Here is a 15762-nt window from a genome sequence, read left to right as displayed (position 1 = left end):
GCACTTTCTAGAGTGCAAAGACATTCTGTTCACAAGAGACTTTGACAGCAAAATTATAAAGGCTCTGTCACAAAATGCAAACCTGTCGTCAGTAACAAACACCAAAAAAGCACAAACATGAACACGGAACAATGAAAAGTCTAATGGGCAGGCGTGAGGAAAACCCTCCTCCATCAGTGTGAAGGAAACATTAAAGTGTAAGGAAACAAAAGAAACTTTAGACAAGCTCAGGCACTGTAACTCAATTTGAGAAGCTTGCTTGAAATAGTCCTACTGGGTTTTACAGCAGGATTAGTAGTATTTTCAGTAGGGTTTTATTACAGCCATTTGTACATTTTTTAAGAGATCTATCTGGTGAGAAGGTGTCAGAAGAGTAATTTTAAAACATGCACTGCGGTGCAGCCTCCTTTAAGAGCAGATGAATCTGACGATTGCAAGGTTACATTAATTCATTCAGTAGAGTAGTTCAGAGAGGAGTATTCAGAGAGAGCTCAATCAAAACTTGGTGAAGAAATCCGACGAGTAGTTGCATCCAACAAGCGTAGAAAATTTTAAAAAATGGAAAAAATTAAGTCTGAAGGCTTCTTTGAGGTGCAGTAATTTGGAAATAAACAGTGGCGTTCATTGAGCAACAGATAAAACACTGTATAGCTGGTTAGCATGAGTTCAGTAGCTCTATAGAGCATCCGATCAGTCAATTGTGCATTTAGGTGATCGTATAGGTTGTGTTTGCAAAATGACAGCGAGGACAGCACTTGAAATTGTCTGAAAACAGAGGCAACAAACAGCGATAGCAAGCTAACCAACTAATTTGCTGTACAGGCAATACAACGGTACTGTACTGCACTGTAACGCAGGTACACACAAACTCCACAGCAATGATAACCTGACTGCCTGTTTTAGTAGCTTGTCATAAAAAATACAATATTTTATCTGCTTGGCAAGACAAAAGCCAACTCAGCATCACTCCTGAATGCAATTAATTCATAGAGCTCTTGCCACCTTTCAAAAGTCAAGCCAATGTTTATCCTGATTTAAGTGAGAAATCTTGCTGCAGTTGCTTGGGTAATCAACGAAAGATGCTGGATCCTCTTTTTAAGGTAGCAGCAGAAAAATTACAGGCCATAGTAGTAGGGACATAGTAGTGACCATATATTAGCAAATGCTGGATTTTGTTGTATTTTGAAGTAATACTGCAGAAACAGTAATAGTGTAGAAAACAACAGCAAAAACCACCACCTCTGCCAAACTATTCAGGGATAGACTAACCTGAAAATCACTGTAAAATATTGGCAAACCTGGCAGGACATTATTATCATTAGTTGGGCTCTTGTATTATATACTACAATAAAAAAACGTACATGACCCTTTCTCTCAATTGAGCTAAATCATTACTGTTGGAAGACTTCAGTCATAAATCTGGGGTGTTCCAAAAATATCCTACTGGTAGGCCATGTGGTTATTAGCACACTAGCTAAGCCAACATGCCATTGCTGAATAGGTGAGGCACAATGCAGAAAACAACCTGGAAACTCACTCACCTTTTTGGTTTTGTCCATAGCCTTTAATATAGAGACGTTCAAGTCTTCTAAAGCAGCAAGAACATTTTCATATTCTCCAAGATGTTGAGAGAAGTATTCTAAGAATAATAAAGAAAAGCCATAAAAATGTGTACTTCCACAATTTCACACACTAAGCATGCAGTGAAACAGACTGTCTCAATAATTTTGGTCTAATTACTACTGAAACATTTACAAAAATTCACATTTAAAATGTATTATGTTTACATTTTACCTTAGAGGTGCCAAAGAATGGGAAACTGTATTTATCTTGCTATAGTTTAATAATAAGGGTTCAGTACAAGGTTGTGTCCTCTTTCAAAAGCTGTTGCGTACCAGTCTTGGCTCACTAGATTTACACCCTGGAAATTACACATGCCCAGCCAACTAATGAATGCCAAGGCCAAATGCAACAGCTATGAATATGGAAATTAGTCTAAAAAGGCTAAACAATAATCGTTGCTGACTAGGTAAAGTTTCAGTCTCATTACAGTCTTAAAAGCTAGGTTAGGCTTTGCTATGCTATGTGGCTGTGGGTCAGTGCAGTGACATAATCCAGTCAAAAAAAAAACAGAGCTCGTCATCCATCATAAAAAGTAAATCTGTGTGCTTATAAACACATCAAATAACAACTTAAAATACTGAATTAATGCATTTTTGGCACCTTAACATCTCCATTAATTACTTTACGGGTATATAAAGTTGGGAAACAAATGGGAAAATATTAATATTCAGAAAAGAGGGTTCAGTAAGCTGACAGTCACAACAAACATACAAAGCACACTGGACATATGCACATTACAAATGCCTCTTAGCTGTCTTAAGAAAAGAATTTGGCCTTACCACAAAGCTCGTCTGTGTCCACATTGCTGGAGGAAAACAAATCATTATCTGGTTATTTGAACTACTATTGATTTTTTAACACCATAAACCAACCAGACCTTATGAAGTAATTCCTAGAATACAAATACTCATGTGTTGAACATGTACAGAATAAAAGTTCCCCCTCATATATATATACATACACATATACGCAAACATGCACTCACACCAAGAAACACAAATAAGTAATATTTACATATTAAAAGATATTATCATATGAGACAGATTGCAACATCATGCAACCAGACTGTCTCATTTAACTAAATGGTTTTCAGCTTAGTGTTTATTTGTTAATTTTTTTAAGCTTTTAATCCACAACCACCCTGTTATAGTGTTGTAGTCAGATCCTTATAGGTGAGACAGAAAAATACCAAGGCAGGCGGACTTCAATCCAAGATCAAGACAAAGTGCCTGAACCTTTTAAGGGTTTAATTCACTTAAAGAAAAGGCGCAATACTAAGTAAGGGGTTCTGATAGAACCTTTAAAATGTGAAGAACCTTTTAAAGTGTTAATGAACCTCCACATAATGTACACAATGTAAAGACTGTATTTTAATTTAGGACTTTTTTCAAGAACATTGTATTATGAGGGTCTTTAAAGCAAAGTGCAAAGAACCTTATAAAAGACAGAAGAACCTTCACTTGAAGTAAAGGAGTAAAGGTGCTTTACCAATCTGAACATTTGTCCAAGAGACAAAGACATTATGAGGTTCTTTAAATTATAAAGAACCTTTGAAAGCAAAATGAAGGGCTCTCGTAATACATTTTGGGGTTCTTTAAAGTGCATGACCCTGCTAAAGGTTTACAAAACCTTTAAATGTTGTTAGAACAATTTAAGGGTTCAAACTGAACCATTACAATATTATTATGAATATTTCTTTAAAATGTAAAGAACCTTTTAATGATCACCTTCAAGAACTGACTGTTCAATTGCGACCTAGTATATCCACCCCTTGGTAATTGTAACTGTTATGGTTTTAATGTTATGACTGATTGGTTGTCTTTAATGAAACCATTGGGACACTTAACCTGTCACCTGTCCAGACGGTGTAGCTTCAAGAATTTTATGCCTCGTTGATCAGTTTGATTAGTGAACATGTCTTGTCATGCTGCTGTTCTAGGTACGAGCTAGAGACACCCTAATCCTCCTTTCAGCACTGCAGACTGTAAGATTTACAATGTCTGACAGTGATCTAGCAGCGCTGTCTGCTGTGGCTGCCACCCCAGAGGCTGCACAAGCTCCCCAAGTCAGGCAGACAGGCTCAGCAATCTGATGGGCCAGACATCTGGCGGATGGTTTGGCTAGACTTGTTAGAAAGAGGCACAGCCTTTGATTAACATATTGATAGAACTACAATACCTCAGAGACCACCTGGGGTAATGAGTCGATAAGCTGTATATCACTCGATCAGCTAGTTAAAAGAAGAAGGTCTCACATGAGTATGGTAAGCAAGCAATGCAATTCTGTTTCACAGAGCACTGATATGACAGCATGACACCACAATGTAGCAGTATAATAGCTAAGAGAATTAAAGGATTGTAGGGTAGAAGAATTAAGGGCTTTAGACTATTTACGACAAGTCAGGAAAATCACCGTGATTAAGTTTGTTCCAAAATCACGCTGTGTGCCTGAAACATTCTAGGGGAAGCCTGGCTTTCTCTTATACAACAACAGTGACTCAGTCTTCAAGACAGAGATCTCCTGAGATCAGAAGATTTTCAACTATACACACAAGACTATGGATGAGAACTGATACTTCGGTACCAAGTCAATACCAAAGTTCTTAAAACATGACGGTACTGGTTTCCTAGAATACCGAAAAGAACGAAAACTACTGCAGCCGTTATAGATATGTAAGCTCATGATATCTAAAGAACTGAAGAGGGTAGCATCATAAGCCTACACATTTAGTGAGGAAGAAGAAGAAAGGTATCCATAACAACATGTAGAATGGCATCTGGATTTGAGTCAGATGATCAGACACCAGTACGCAAACGGTGTCACAGAGTACCCAGATCTGCTCACAGAATTCAAGGTGAGTAACTTTAAAGGTAAAGTTAAGCTTTTTAGGCTAATGCTGCAATGGCTCATAACCAGTGATATTAGCATGATGTGTGTGCAGCAACCTCTGTGGTTTTGTAACACACAAAGGACCACTCCGGTCTGACCTGCTTGTACCTAGAAGCCAAGCTACAGTCATCAGACCACTCTGACTGCCTACTAAAAGCGCTGTGTTGGTTTCACCAACTTCCAGCACAGTGCAGCGGTCAAAACACCACCAGGGTTTTAGGCAAGTAAACTGTTACCTATGACCTATGATTATCACTAGATCGCATTTGGTTAAATGCCAATGCTGGACTTGATACTACGAACCGGGTCAGTGCTCTTGGTCAGTGCAAAGGCTGCATCCCACTCCTGTTTATGTTCATATATGCTTATTTAATTGGTTTACCACTGAAATTCTATGATTGGAGATATACAGATATACAAGCTATGTGAGCAGTTGAACACCTGTGTCAGAAACAGGTGCTTCTTGAAGTAGCTGCATTCAGTAATAAGAATGTGTCTGGATATATGTAGACAGACCATATAGGTTTAGTGTAAGAACAGTCTCAATGTCTAGTCTCAATGGTTCCCTGAAAAAGAATATGTAAATAAAATAATGTTTATTCCTTACTATTTGCACATATTTGGGACCAAATATACTGAAACCAACAATGTAACACTGTGCATCCCAGTGCTATGCAGAATCAGTTAAGACAGTTGGACTATTAGTTGAATTATATACTTTCCATGTCACTTTTAAAAATCCAGTCAAATGAGCAGTTCCACTGGGATCATCGCTGAGTTGATATGCCTTCCAAAACTGCCAAAACAGACTGAGACAGTTTTAAGACAGGCCTTGCTGCTGCTAGTGGGGAAAAGAAACACCACTGTCTGTCCTTTTCATGTTGCTATGTAACATACCTGCCAGTTAGGTGTGACATGACAGAAATGGGAGTTTTCCTCGGAACAAGTTGACATCTAGCTGACAGTTCATTTCCCACAATAAAAAGTAACAGCCCAAAATGTTTGTCAAAAAAATAAACTCTAGTTGTAAGGTTCGAAAAAAACAAAAATATTGGCATATTTTGTTTATTTACAATTACTACATGCACCTAGTTATTTAAAAGGATTCATTTATTAAATACATGTATGTGTTATATATTTTATTAACAGTCTAAGTCTAGTTTTATTAAATGCATGTTTGGATGTATTTACACATGGATTTATTATGATTTTGATGAGTTACGTATTCATTAATTAATTTACTTATAAATCTGTGCAAATAAAGAGATACATGGACCACAAATTAATTAACTTTACACACATCACAGTATCCATATATTGGCCTTTTGCCTTCACACTCTTAAAAATAAAGGTGCTTCAAATGGTTCCTTGAGAAAACCCAAAGAAAAACTACTTTTGGTTACACAGAGAACTTTGCTTGTAATACAGATGTGTGAGTGTGATTAGTTTTACATGGAGAGGAGGAGTGATGTCATTTTACTACAAGAAATCAATTCAATCTCAGCATAAATGGCTGAGGTAGGAGTGGCTACTCGATTTACACACTCGATTTTGTTGTCACCTTCAAAAATGTGATGATATCCAGTCTCATAATCCACTTATATTAATGATGAAATTTTATAGTTTGAAAATAACCAGTTATATGTTCATAACACGTATGTAGGCTATAGGCTATGCTACACATTGACTTGCCTAACGCTACCAAAAGTGCTGCGTCTCTGAGGAATCTTTTGGATCTTTTGACTGAGGCCACAGAGGTATCTGGGCCATTCACAGCGAAACGAAATGCCTCCTTGAGCATCTTCACACTTGAGGAAAGCTACAAAAACATATTTTTTCCAGGATATGATGGAATATTTACCGGAATTTTTCTAATGCTGTAGCAAACAGTTCCTAAAAATGACTGACATGGCGCATTCGGACGGGACTAAAATTATTGAGAGACTCCGGTACTAATTACATTACCCCGCCTCCCTATGTAAAACTTATCCAGTCCAAATAGTGTTCATGATTAATAACTTGTTCTCTGTTTCACATAAACATAGAAGTTGAAAGTTCAATGTGTTAAATTTATGATTATGTCTCTGAGAAATAGCTGCTCTTTTATTTCTGCCTGCAATTACACCATCAAACAGGATTTTCCCCATTATACAAAGGATTAAAAAAGTAAACAGAGGGCTCAACCTCTTCAAACGCTACTACAAAGGGTCTGCAAATCAGCCGGCAGAGCTGCTGCTATGGAAACCAAGATGACTCAAGTGATGAGATGAGAAATTCACACTGAGGTGTAAGCTGGATCACAACATTCACCTTAACATACTGCCTGTGCCCCTACATGACCAGTTGGTATACAGACAGAACAAGCTGATTGAAACGTGGGGAAAAATTAAATATGAGTAAAATATGTTTCAAGTAAACTGGCCCTTATCAATATTCATCTCTTGTCATTTCAAACAGCACCTGGCTAAGTTGAACGTTACGCAAAAGATCGCACTAGATTAAACCACATGGTGATAACGATAGCTCTCATTCTTAAAGTGATCATTTATTGACATGGTTTTCCCTATACTGGTCAAACTGCTGTCCATCAACCATAAAATGTTTAGTGTCCAAACTATACTATGCTACTTTTTCACTAATGCAAGTGACCCTAATGAATAATGGAAACTTGTACCCCTCACATGAAAAATAAAATATTAATGTGACTCTGTCCTCAACGGCCAAAAAAATGTCCGGTCATGTCATTGATGTCTTCTCCACAGCCTTAGGATGTCCCTCACAACAAAGCCTGTGTTCCTGACATTTCCTAGCGGCTGAAGGAGCTGAGGGAGCAAGCGCTAGAAGCACACACGCATTAGTAACTTTCATTAGCCAACATCAGCAGTGTCTGTGTTAGAGGGCAATGGTTTTTATATCTCCTGTTCCTTCAATAAAGATCAACACTCAATCTATATTGTGCAAGTGTTGGATTCTTCTTCTTTTTTTCAGTGTATGCTTTATTCTCGTAACAGGTGTCTTTGTCTTGCCCTTGTCTTGTGTTTTTCATTCCTCGTCTGTGTCTCTGTTTTGCCCTGCCATGTGCACATCAGCACGTGGCTCTGTTTATGTTTGTTTTTTGTCTCTGCTTTAGCCCCGCCTTGTCATTAGTGTTACTAATTACTTAAGCCCTGCCACCTTGTTAGTCTCAGGTGTTGCTTGTTTGTCCTTGTGTAAGTAGTCCCTTTGTTCCAGTGAATTCATGGCAGTTCATGGTACGTTAGCTTGTTTGTTCCCTTTGTGTGTTTGGTTTGTATTTCTTTATATCCTGTTTGCTTAGTTTGGTTTTATGTTTAATAAATTCCTGCAATTGCGTCCGCTTCTGCCTCCAAGCTCCATACCATGATCATTTGTCATATATATATATACATACATTATCCTAAACAAGCAATATGTCAGCTACCCATTACTGGGTAAAATACTTACTCTGTATTATGAGTATCAATTGTATGGAAGAGCTCTTTCAGTTCGTCCCCTGTCAGAACTCCATCAGAGAAATAAGCCTTAAACTCGTCAAAGGACAACTTTCCATCATCTGTAAAAACAAACAAAATGTTTGTTTGGTGTTTAGTGTTTGTTTGGTGTTATGGCACTGGGCTGGGGTGTTCAGTTCAGTTCCAGTTTAGGGCCGGTGTCCAACACAATTAGGTGCTCGAACAAAGCAACAAAACCTGGTGAATAACTGATAAACTGAATATAGAAAAGCACCTACTGAAAATCCTGGTAAGGGACACGCATAGAAATGACAGATTAGAGACAGACATAGACATGCCCAACAATAATATAGGTGCAAGGGCAGGAAGCTTGTGTTAGACTCCGTACCCATGCCCTCAGGTTGGTCTAAAAATGGTGACATACGTAAGTCCTGAGGTGAGTCATGCCAGCATGCACTCAAAACAGTATGAACGCACGACAGCACAGGCTACACACAATACAGGCACTAATTCATTACCTAAAAAAAATATATATATATATACTGCGAGAACATTAAATGAAAATAAAAGAAATGAAAGGGGGAGCGATCGTGAACAAGACGATCACACTGTGAACTTAACTCTCCTATGAAGGACTGTAAAGCAAGTCATTTAATACACAAAATACATGTCAGTGGTACCAACAGACACAGGCCTACCCTGTTTGTTTGTGAAATGCAATTGTACAGATTAGCATACATAGGATTAAAGCAGCATTATGCAAAAATTGCTATTTCTTGCTCCTCGTCTCCCCCTACAGTCAGAAAGTGTAACTCGCACTTTGAGCCACCCCTAACGGTCAGCTGTACATGCATGTGAACCAGCAAGATAGAGTAACATTACTGGATTTTATGCAAATATCACTTGGGTTACACAGTGTTATGCAGCTCATGAGCACTGTCCTGCCCACTTAAAGGTAAAAAGTTGGCAACACGTCTAGCTGAGAATGACAGAGATGCTATTCTTCCTATTAAGTCTGTAATATAACAAGTGCTCTCCCCAAATTCAACACAAAATACCACTTTTAATGCTGCAACCGCCTTCTTCAAATCCCAATAAAGATTTTCTATGGGGTTCAAGTCAAGTGACTATGTCAACCACTTCAGAATGTTTCAAGACTTCTTCTGAAACCAAGCCTTGGTGGACTTTGAGGTATGCTTGGGACCACTGTCCTTTTGGATGATCCAATGATGCCAAAGCTTCAGCTTCCTTATAGAAGGCGTGTACCTCTCCTAGGATTTCCTGATACTTAATTGAATCCATGTTGCATCATCTAGCCACCTCCATGTTTCATTGTAGGCAGGGTGTTCTATTCAGCGTCAGCTTCATTCTTTCTCTTCCAGACAAACCTCTGATCCAGAAGCCTGAACAATTCCAGTTTTCGATCCACAGAGCAGAATCCAAAAGCTTCTGTGACTTATTTATAAGGTTTTGAGCAGATTGGAGCAGACTTTTCATTGAGACCTTCAGCAACTAGTATGAGCCTTACTGTGCCAACTGAAACTTCAGTGCTTGCTGTCACCAAATCTTGCTACAGGTCTTCTGCAGTCACTCAAGGGATTTTGCCCTCTAAGGAACCTGGTGGAAGCTGGTGATAGCTTCTGCCATGTCCAGGTTGTAGTAACAGCCAGTGCTTTTTGATCTTTTCCTTGTTTTTGCAAAGTCTCTTCTCAAAACCTTTTGGACAACTCTTAACCACATTGCTAACATCCAGCTAGTCTAGGTATTCGATGTGTTGTATTTCAAGTAATAATTTTGATAACAACTATATAGGATATGGGAAGATGGATATTCATGTATTATTGTTTTTCATACATTTAAAAAAGCACTACACTTATTGCCAAAGCAAGGTCCCCAACTATTCAGCAGTGTGTCAATGCTGCCAAACGTAGCCTTAAATGCGGTTCTACAATTGGATTAACATGACAAAATTTGAGTTTCTCTTCTCCTACGAAAACAACAGCACTCAAAGACAACCCGAGCACTAACATGACATGACATTTGTTTCCTGTGTGGAAGTGCTACAATATTGACTGACATTAAATAAGGCATGGATGATCCAGTGTTTCCATGACAACAGAGCAACAGCATTTGGTGTGATAAAGACAGTCACACAAGGAAAAAGATAGCCATAGCATAGACATAAAAGCACCTGTCTATTATTGAGTATGTCCTCCTGGGGTCACCAAAACAGCTCTAACCCATTGAAGCATGGAAGCTCCACAAGATCTCTGAAGGTGTCCAGTGGTATTTGCTACCGAGACTTTGCAGCAGATCCTTTAAAGATACATTATATAGCATTATTGCATTACCTTAAGATAACAGCTAGCTTCACTGACCTATAAAAGGGAGGATGGTGCCTCGGTTATGTATGTAACTGCATGTAACTTTGGTTAAGTGGACACAAGACCTCTAATGAGAACTGCATAACTGTGCATAATCATAGTCAAAGTTGTTAAAATCGTGTAATATTACTCTTCCATATGAATTCACAAGGTTCTTTCACTTTCAGCGCCTCTTCTGTATCTCTTTTTGCATGTGCAGCAAAGTACAAGTGTATTACACTCTCCACACATAGGGGGAGCCCAGGACTAAAAAATACCAAATGTCCATAATGCTGCTTTAAATCCTGTTAGCTGAGAGGATTAGCCTCCATGGCTCCCATGCCTGACTGTTCACTGCTAAAATTGATCCAATCCTTTGACAGATGCCAGTGGACCTGAATATATTCACTTCACCTGTCAGTGGTTTTAATGTTATGACAGTGTATATTATACATGAAATATTATATGTTAAAAAACATCTTACCATTTTTATCAGCTCTTCTCAATATCTGAAAAAAGAAAAGAATGTAATGGTAATATAAACTGACTTAGCAGAACAGTTTGCACACATCTGTACACTGTTGTTAAGATCATTTTTGGCATTGTAAAGAATGTTAATGTTAATGCCCATTCATGAGTGAAATGAGTGAAACTGACCAAACTACATGGATTAAAAGTGAGGTTAATTTAATGTGCAGTGCAAAGAGTCTTGGTTACTGATTTTAAACAAAACTACAGACAATTCTATTTCTACACTATATGAACAAAAGTATTGGGACACCTGCTCTTTCATTGTTTCATGTCGAGTCAATGGTTTTAAAAAGTTTTTCCTGCTTCTGTTGGAGGAACTGTATCTGTTTTCCAGGGAAGGCATAATTGCCTTCAGCAATAAGAACAATAGTGAGGTCAGAATGATGGGGATGACCTCAAACCCAAAAGTGGATGGAGCACAATCCTTCCAGAGAAAACAGTTCCACTGCTCCACAGCTCAATGCTGGGTGGCTTTATACCCCTCTAGCCCTCCCACGCCTGGCATTAGGCTTAGTGCCAATAGCTTCATGTTTACCTGCTCCAGAGAGACCTATTGTATTGGCACTACTTCTCTTCAGGAACTAGATATGTTTTGTGTGTGTGTGTGTGTGTGTGTGTGTGTGTGCATCTGCACATCTGTGTCAGCAAATGGTGTCTCTATCATCTCTATATCATTTTGGTGAAGCGGGCAGGATAAGGCTTGCAAGAATTGTGTAACCCTGCACAATGTTAAAGTTAAAAGCAGATTTGTGTAAAATCCTGCAATATTACTCTACCCAGCCTGTCCAAATGCTTTTGGTTTCAGTGAGGGTTGTGTATTTCACAGCCTGTCTAGAAATGCATGTGTAAAGCAGGCTCTCTAGGGGTGTCTCAATGCACGAATTACTGACTGTAAGGGGAATCCAGCCCCGTTTTTGCCTAATGTTGCTTTAATGGACATTTTGACTGAAAAGTAAACTAATAAAGGATCATTTAATTTGCTTGTTTCTAAAGTTTAAAACATCCAAAATAAACAGTAAAGTATTTTTCCTTTTTGGAAAGTCAAATCAACAAGCTCTGTTGTACGACATTTATTTGGCGAAAGGTCATCTGGGACTGGGTTATATTAGAAAAATATTACAAAACTGAATTTTATCAATACTATCCAGCAATAGTGCTACCGAATTTTAATTTAAGACCATCTCTATGCAACCACACTCTTGGGAAGCCAGTCTCTGAAGCTAATGCCAGGGAGCCTCCAAGAACAGATGGGATTTAAGACACACTATAGTCCCCAAGCTCGGGAGTACTCTATTAAGTAGGGTGTTATTTCACAGCAAAGATATTCACACGCTAGAAATTAAACCATGGTGTGCACGCCAAGAGCCTGCTGCATTTAGCCTTTTCATGAGAGGAGCCATGCTGCAAATCTATGCCACCACTATGTTGGTGACAGGTGACTTTATCAACACAGTTTATATTAGTCATTTCAAGGAGTGTTCATGTTTTCCTCTTATGAAGATTAACATTAGCTATGCAAAGCTGCAACACATCAACCTTAAGTGCTGTGGTTCTGGCTAAGACCAGAAGATCTTTTCTTAATTGCAGGAAAAGGATGAAATTCATCTAGCAAAGGAAAACCTTATTAGGTCATTCTTTTTAGATTTGGTGTAGGTGCGGGTCATTTTGACAGTCACTGTCAAGAATACAGAGCTGACAGTCACCACATTGTTTTGCATTGTTTAAGAGAAATTAAAGTAATAATAAAATAATAATAATACAAGTCCATATAAAGCCCCACAAACCAGGACCAACTGCAGTACATCATGAGCACCCAGCCAGCACAGAACTGTGACTTACTACCTGCCCAACCCACATCACGTAACATTCTGTAAACAATGAGATATATCTAGAATACACAGAACCATTTAAATGGTTAAATCACAGTGTGTCATTGCCGTCACACAATAAACTCCAAATATCTCTAAATTAAGTAATTCTGAAGCATTTCTATTGTTCCATTTCTCATGAAATTGACACAATGCAAAGAACAACTTTCATAAAAATAAGGTGAAAAGTGAAAAAAGCAAAAAAGGAGAAACAAGGGTTTTGCGTGAGTTCTATCATAGGGCTAGGCAATACGCTGATACTTATTAATATCATATTATACTTTTGTAAAATGGAATGCACATCGCCAGCACATCTACAATACTGAATAATGGCATGTTCATGATTCATTACAAAGACAGCATAACTAGTCCAGGTTAATGAATGAGTGAAAACCATATTGCTTACGTTTCACCACTGGTTTCACCATCCTTTTTGTCTATTCCAAAACTACACCTATTTCATATGTCTAAAATAAATAAATATTGTATTTATAAAGGTATCGCATATTGTCTTGAACTATCATGATATTATATTTATGCCATATCACCCATCTCAATTCTATAGAGCATCATTCAAATCAAAAAAACATAATTTTGTCCTTCGACTACAGCAGAAATGTGAAGTTTGAAGCTTATCTTCCTGTCATCAGGTTGAATTGTATTTATTGTTTTTGCACATACTGGCTAAGCATCCTGTCTCGTGTTTTATCTATTGTTTCCTTGCACTATTGCATGCCCTACCTATTCTGCACTGGAGGCTTTAGTCTAACTCTGTTTGGTTGTACTGTACAACTGAACTGAACTGAATTAAATCTTACAGAAGGGATGGACACAACTTATTTCATATATCCATCATTCATAAGAGCAGGCTGTCAAATCCACATTCTCATAAGAATTTGCTTATGCTGATTTTATTATTATTAATATTATTGTAAGTATTAGCAGTAATAGCCACCAAACCATCATAGTGTAGATAAACTCCAAAACATCCATCTCATCACCAGCAGCTGATAAACCACTACAGCCTGTGCTGGCTACCATAAGCCAACACTGTTAACCCAGTTAGCCAAGTGTGTGGACTGCTGCTCCGGCATCACGCCGCGGTTCTACTTACATCCAGAAATATGGACATGCCCTTCTTTAACTCCACTGGAGTGCTGGCTTCGTCCGAGGGTGACTGCACCTCTTCAGAGCAATCCATCTTAACTCACTGTCGCGGAGAGTGGTGCAGGCTAACAGACCTGGTGTCCTCACTACAACCCCCCCACGCTCTCTCTCTCTCTCTCTCTCTCTCTCTCTCTCTCTCTCTCTCACACACACACCCGTTCATCCACAGCTGTGGTAGTCTGGATTTGGGGATGCGCGTCCCCGCCTCAGCGCGCGCGACACACAAGCCACAGGTTCTCCGGTCTTGTGCGCGCGTCCCCGCCTCATTGCGCGCGACACGTGAGCAGCGCACTTGCCAGACCTCCCGTTTCTTTCAAACGTGGCTTTTATTTTCTCACTGTTTCACACGATGGAAACCCACTTTACGATCAATGTAAAAGTCAATACTCTGGTGTGTTCGGGTGAGGCTGTTGCTATGAGAACTTAGTTGTAGCCACGCCCCCTGACAACAGTGACAAGGTTTCAGGCTGATAAGCTGTAGTTTTCGCTTGAACTAATGACCACGTGATTTACATAAAAATGCAAATTACTAAATATGATGATTTTATGATTTTTAAGATTTTTTAAATACAAAAACAAGCATTTTTATAGTACTAAACTACACATGTATGTTCTAGGACATCATTTGATTGGGTAAATGCAGAGGAGTCTCTCTTATTTTTCCTTTCATTAAACTGGGCAACTAAAATAAACACAAAAGAGTGCTGGTGATCTAAAAGGGTGCTGCACATTTAGTCACTGCTCAACTAGATTGATAGAAGACTGGATGCCTCTCAGTCACAATCATCTAATCACCTCCTCTGTGATGCAAATGTAAGACTGATTATATGCACTGAGAACACCAGGATTATTAGACTGCAGTCCTGTCCCAGACACTCGAGGTGTATTTGTGTGCACTGTACAGCGAAATGTGTCCTCCGCATTTAACCCATCTGGTAGTGAACACACACTCACACACTAGTGCACTAGGGGCAGTGAGTACACACACACCCAGAGCGGTGGGCAGCCAACTCCAGCGCCCGGGGAGCAGAGAGGGTAAAGGTTCTTGCTCAAGGGCCCAACAGTGGCAGCTTGCCGAGCCCGGGAATCGAACCCACAACCCTGTTATCGATAACCCGGCGCTGTAACCGCTGAGCCACCACTGCCAAGAGTGGAGGGGTTGGTTTACAGCTGTCAGACCAACATTGTGGTGAGGACGAAATTCAGATGTGAATAAAAAAGTATTTTTAATAATCAAATGAAATTGTCATTGCTGTTGGTATGCAATCAACTATTAAAAAATTTTATAAATTAATAAAAACAAATGAACACATTACAACCATGTTTCCTTACGGCTTATATTTGCACATTTGTTACCACAAAGAGCGTACTTTGCAGAGAGCTGGAGTCTCCATTTGTGACTGGGCTTAAACGATCTGATGTAAATATAACATTTTTTAAAAGTTTAAGATTAAAGCAACCCAACGAGCTGTTGGTATTTCTTCCTACAGACAGTGCCACGTGCCATCCCTAAAGGACACGCTTTTCTGGAGAAGCTGAGAGATACAGAACAGTCACAGAAAGTCAAAGAATCAGGGGGAATAAGGTTTTTACATGAATATGACTTGGGTTACGCAGTATTTTGCAATTCTCGCAAGTGTTAGTCTGGCCACTTCTCCAAAGTTACACACTGTAGTTAGCTGTGCATCAACAGCAATACCATTCTCCCTATTACAGTCAGTGGAGCATCAACATTAATCTGAAGCTGTTATTTTAAGGCCCCACTCACAGCTCAATTGTGGAACTGTTAACAGACAGATTTATAGGTTGCTGGACCTTAGACTCTTAGATTAGATTCAGTGATTTTGTTTG

The 15762-nt window shown here is 38.9% G+C and overlaps 1 protein-coding gene across 1 annotated transcript in view; it reads right to left on the bottom strand.

Annotated features, from left to right (window-relative positions):
- necab1 (N-terminal EF-hand calcium binding protein 1) overlaps positions 1–14161 on the bottom strand; it is a 50019-nt gene extending 35858 nt beyond the window's left edge. Inside the window, exons 1-5 of the mRNA XM_072675924.1 lie at positions 13859–14161; positions 10830–10854; positions 7975–8083; positions 2403–2428; positions 1542–1639 (exon numbers count right to left, since the gene is read on the bottom strand). Coding sequence (XP_072532025.1) covers positions 1542–1639; positions 2403–2428; positions 7975–8083; positions 10830–10854; positions 13859–13945 — 345 coding nt within the window. The 5' untranslated portion in view covers positions 13946–14161. The remainder of the gene's footprint in view (positions 1–1541; positions 1640–2402; positions 2429–7974; positions 8084–10829; positions 10855–13858) is intronic.
- Positions 14162–15762: the final 1601 nt, after the last annotated feature.

Source organism: Salminus brasiliensis, chromosome 3, assembly GCF_030463535.1.
Source record: "Salminus brasiliensis chromosome 3, fSalBra1.hap2, whole genome shotgun sequence".
In the NCBI taxonomy this organism is placed as follows: Eukaryota; Metazoa; Chordata; class Actinopteri; order Characiformes; family Bryconidae; genus Salminus; species Salminus brasiliensis.
Note: the sequence above shows the minus strand (reverse complement) of the source record. Positions and strands in the feature narration are given on the sequence as shown.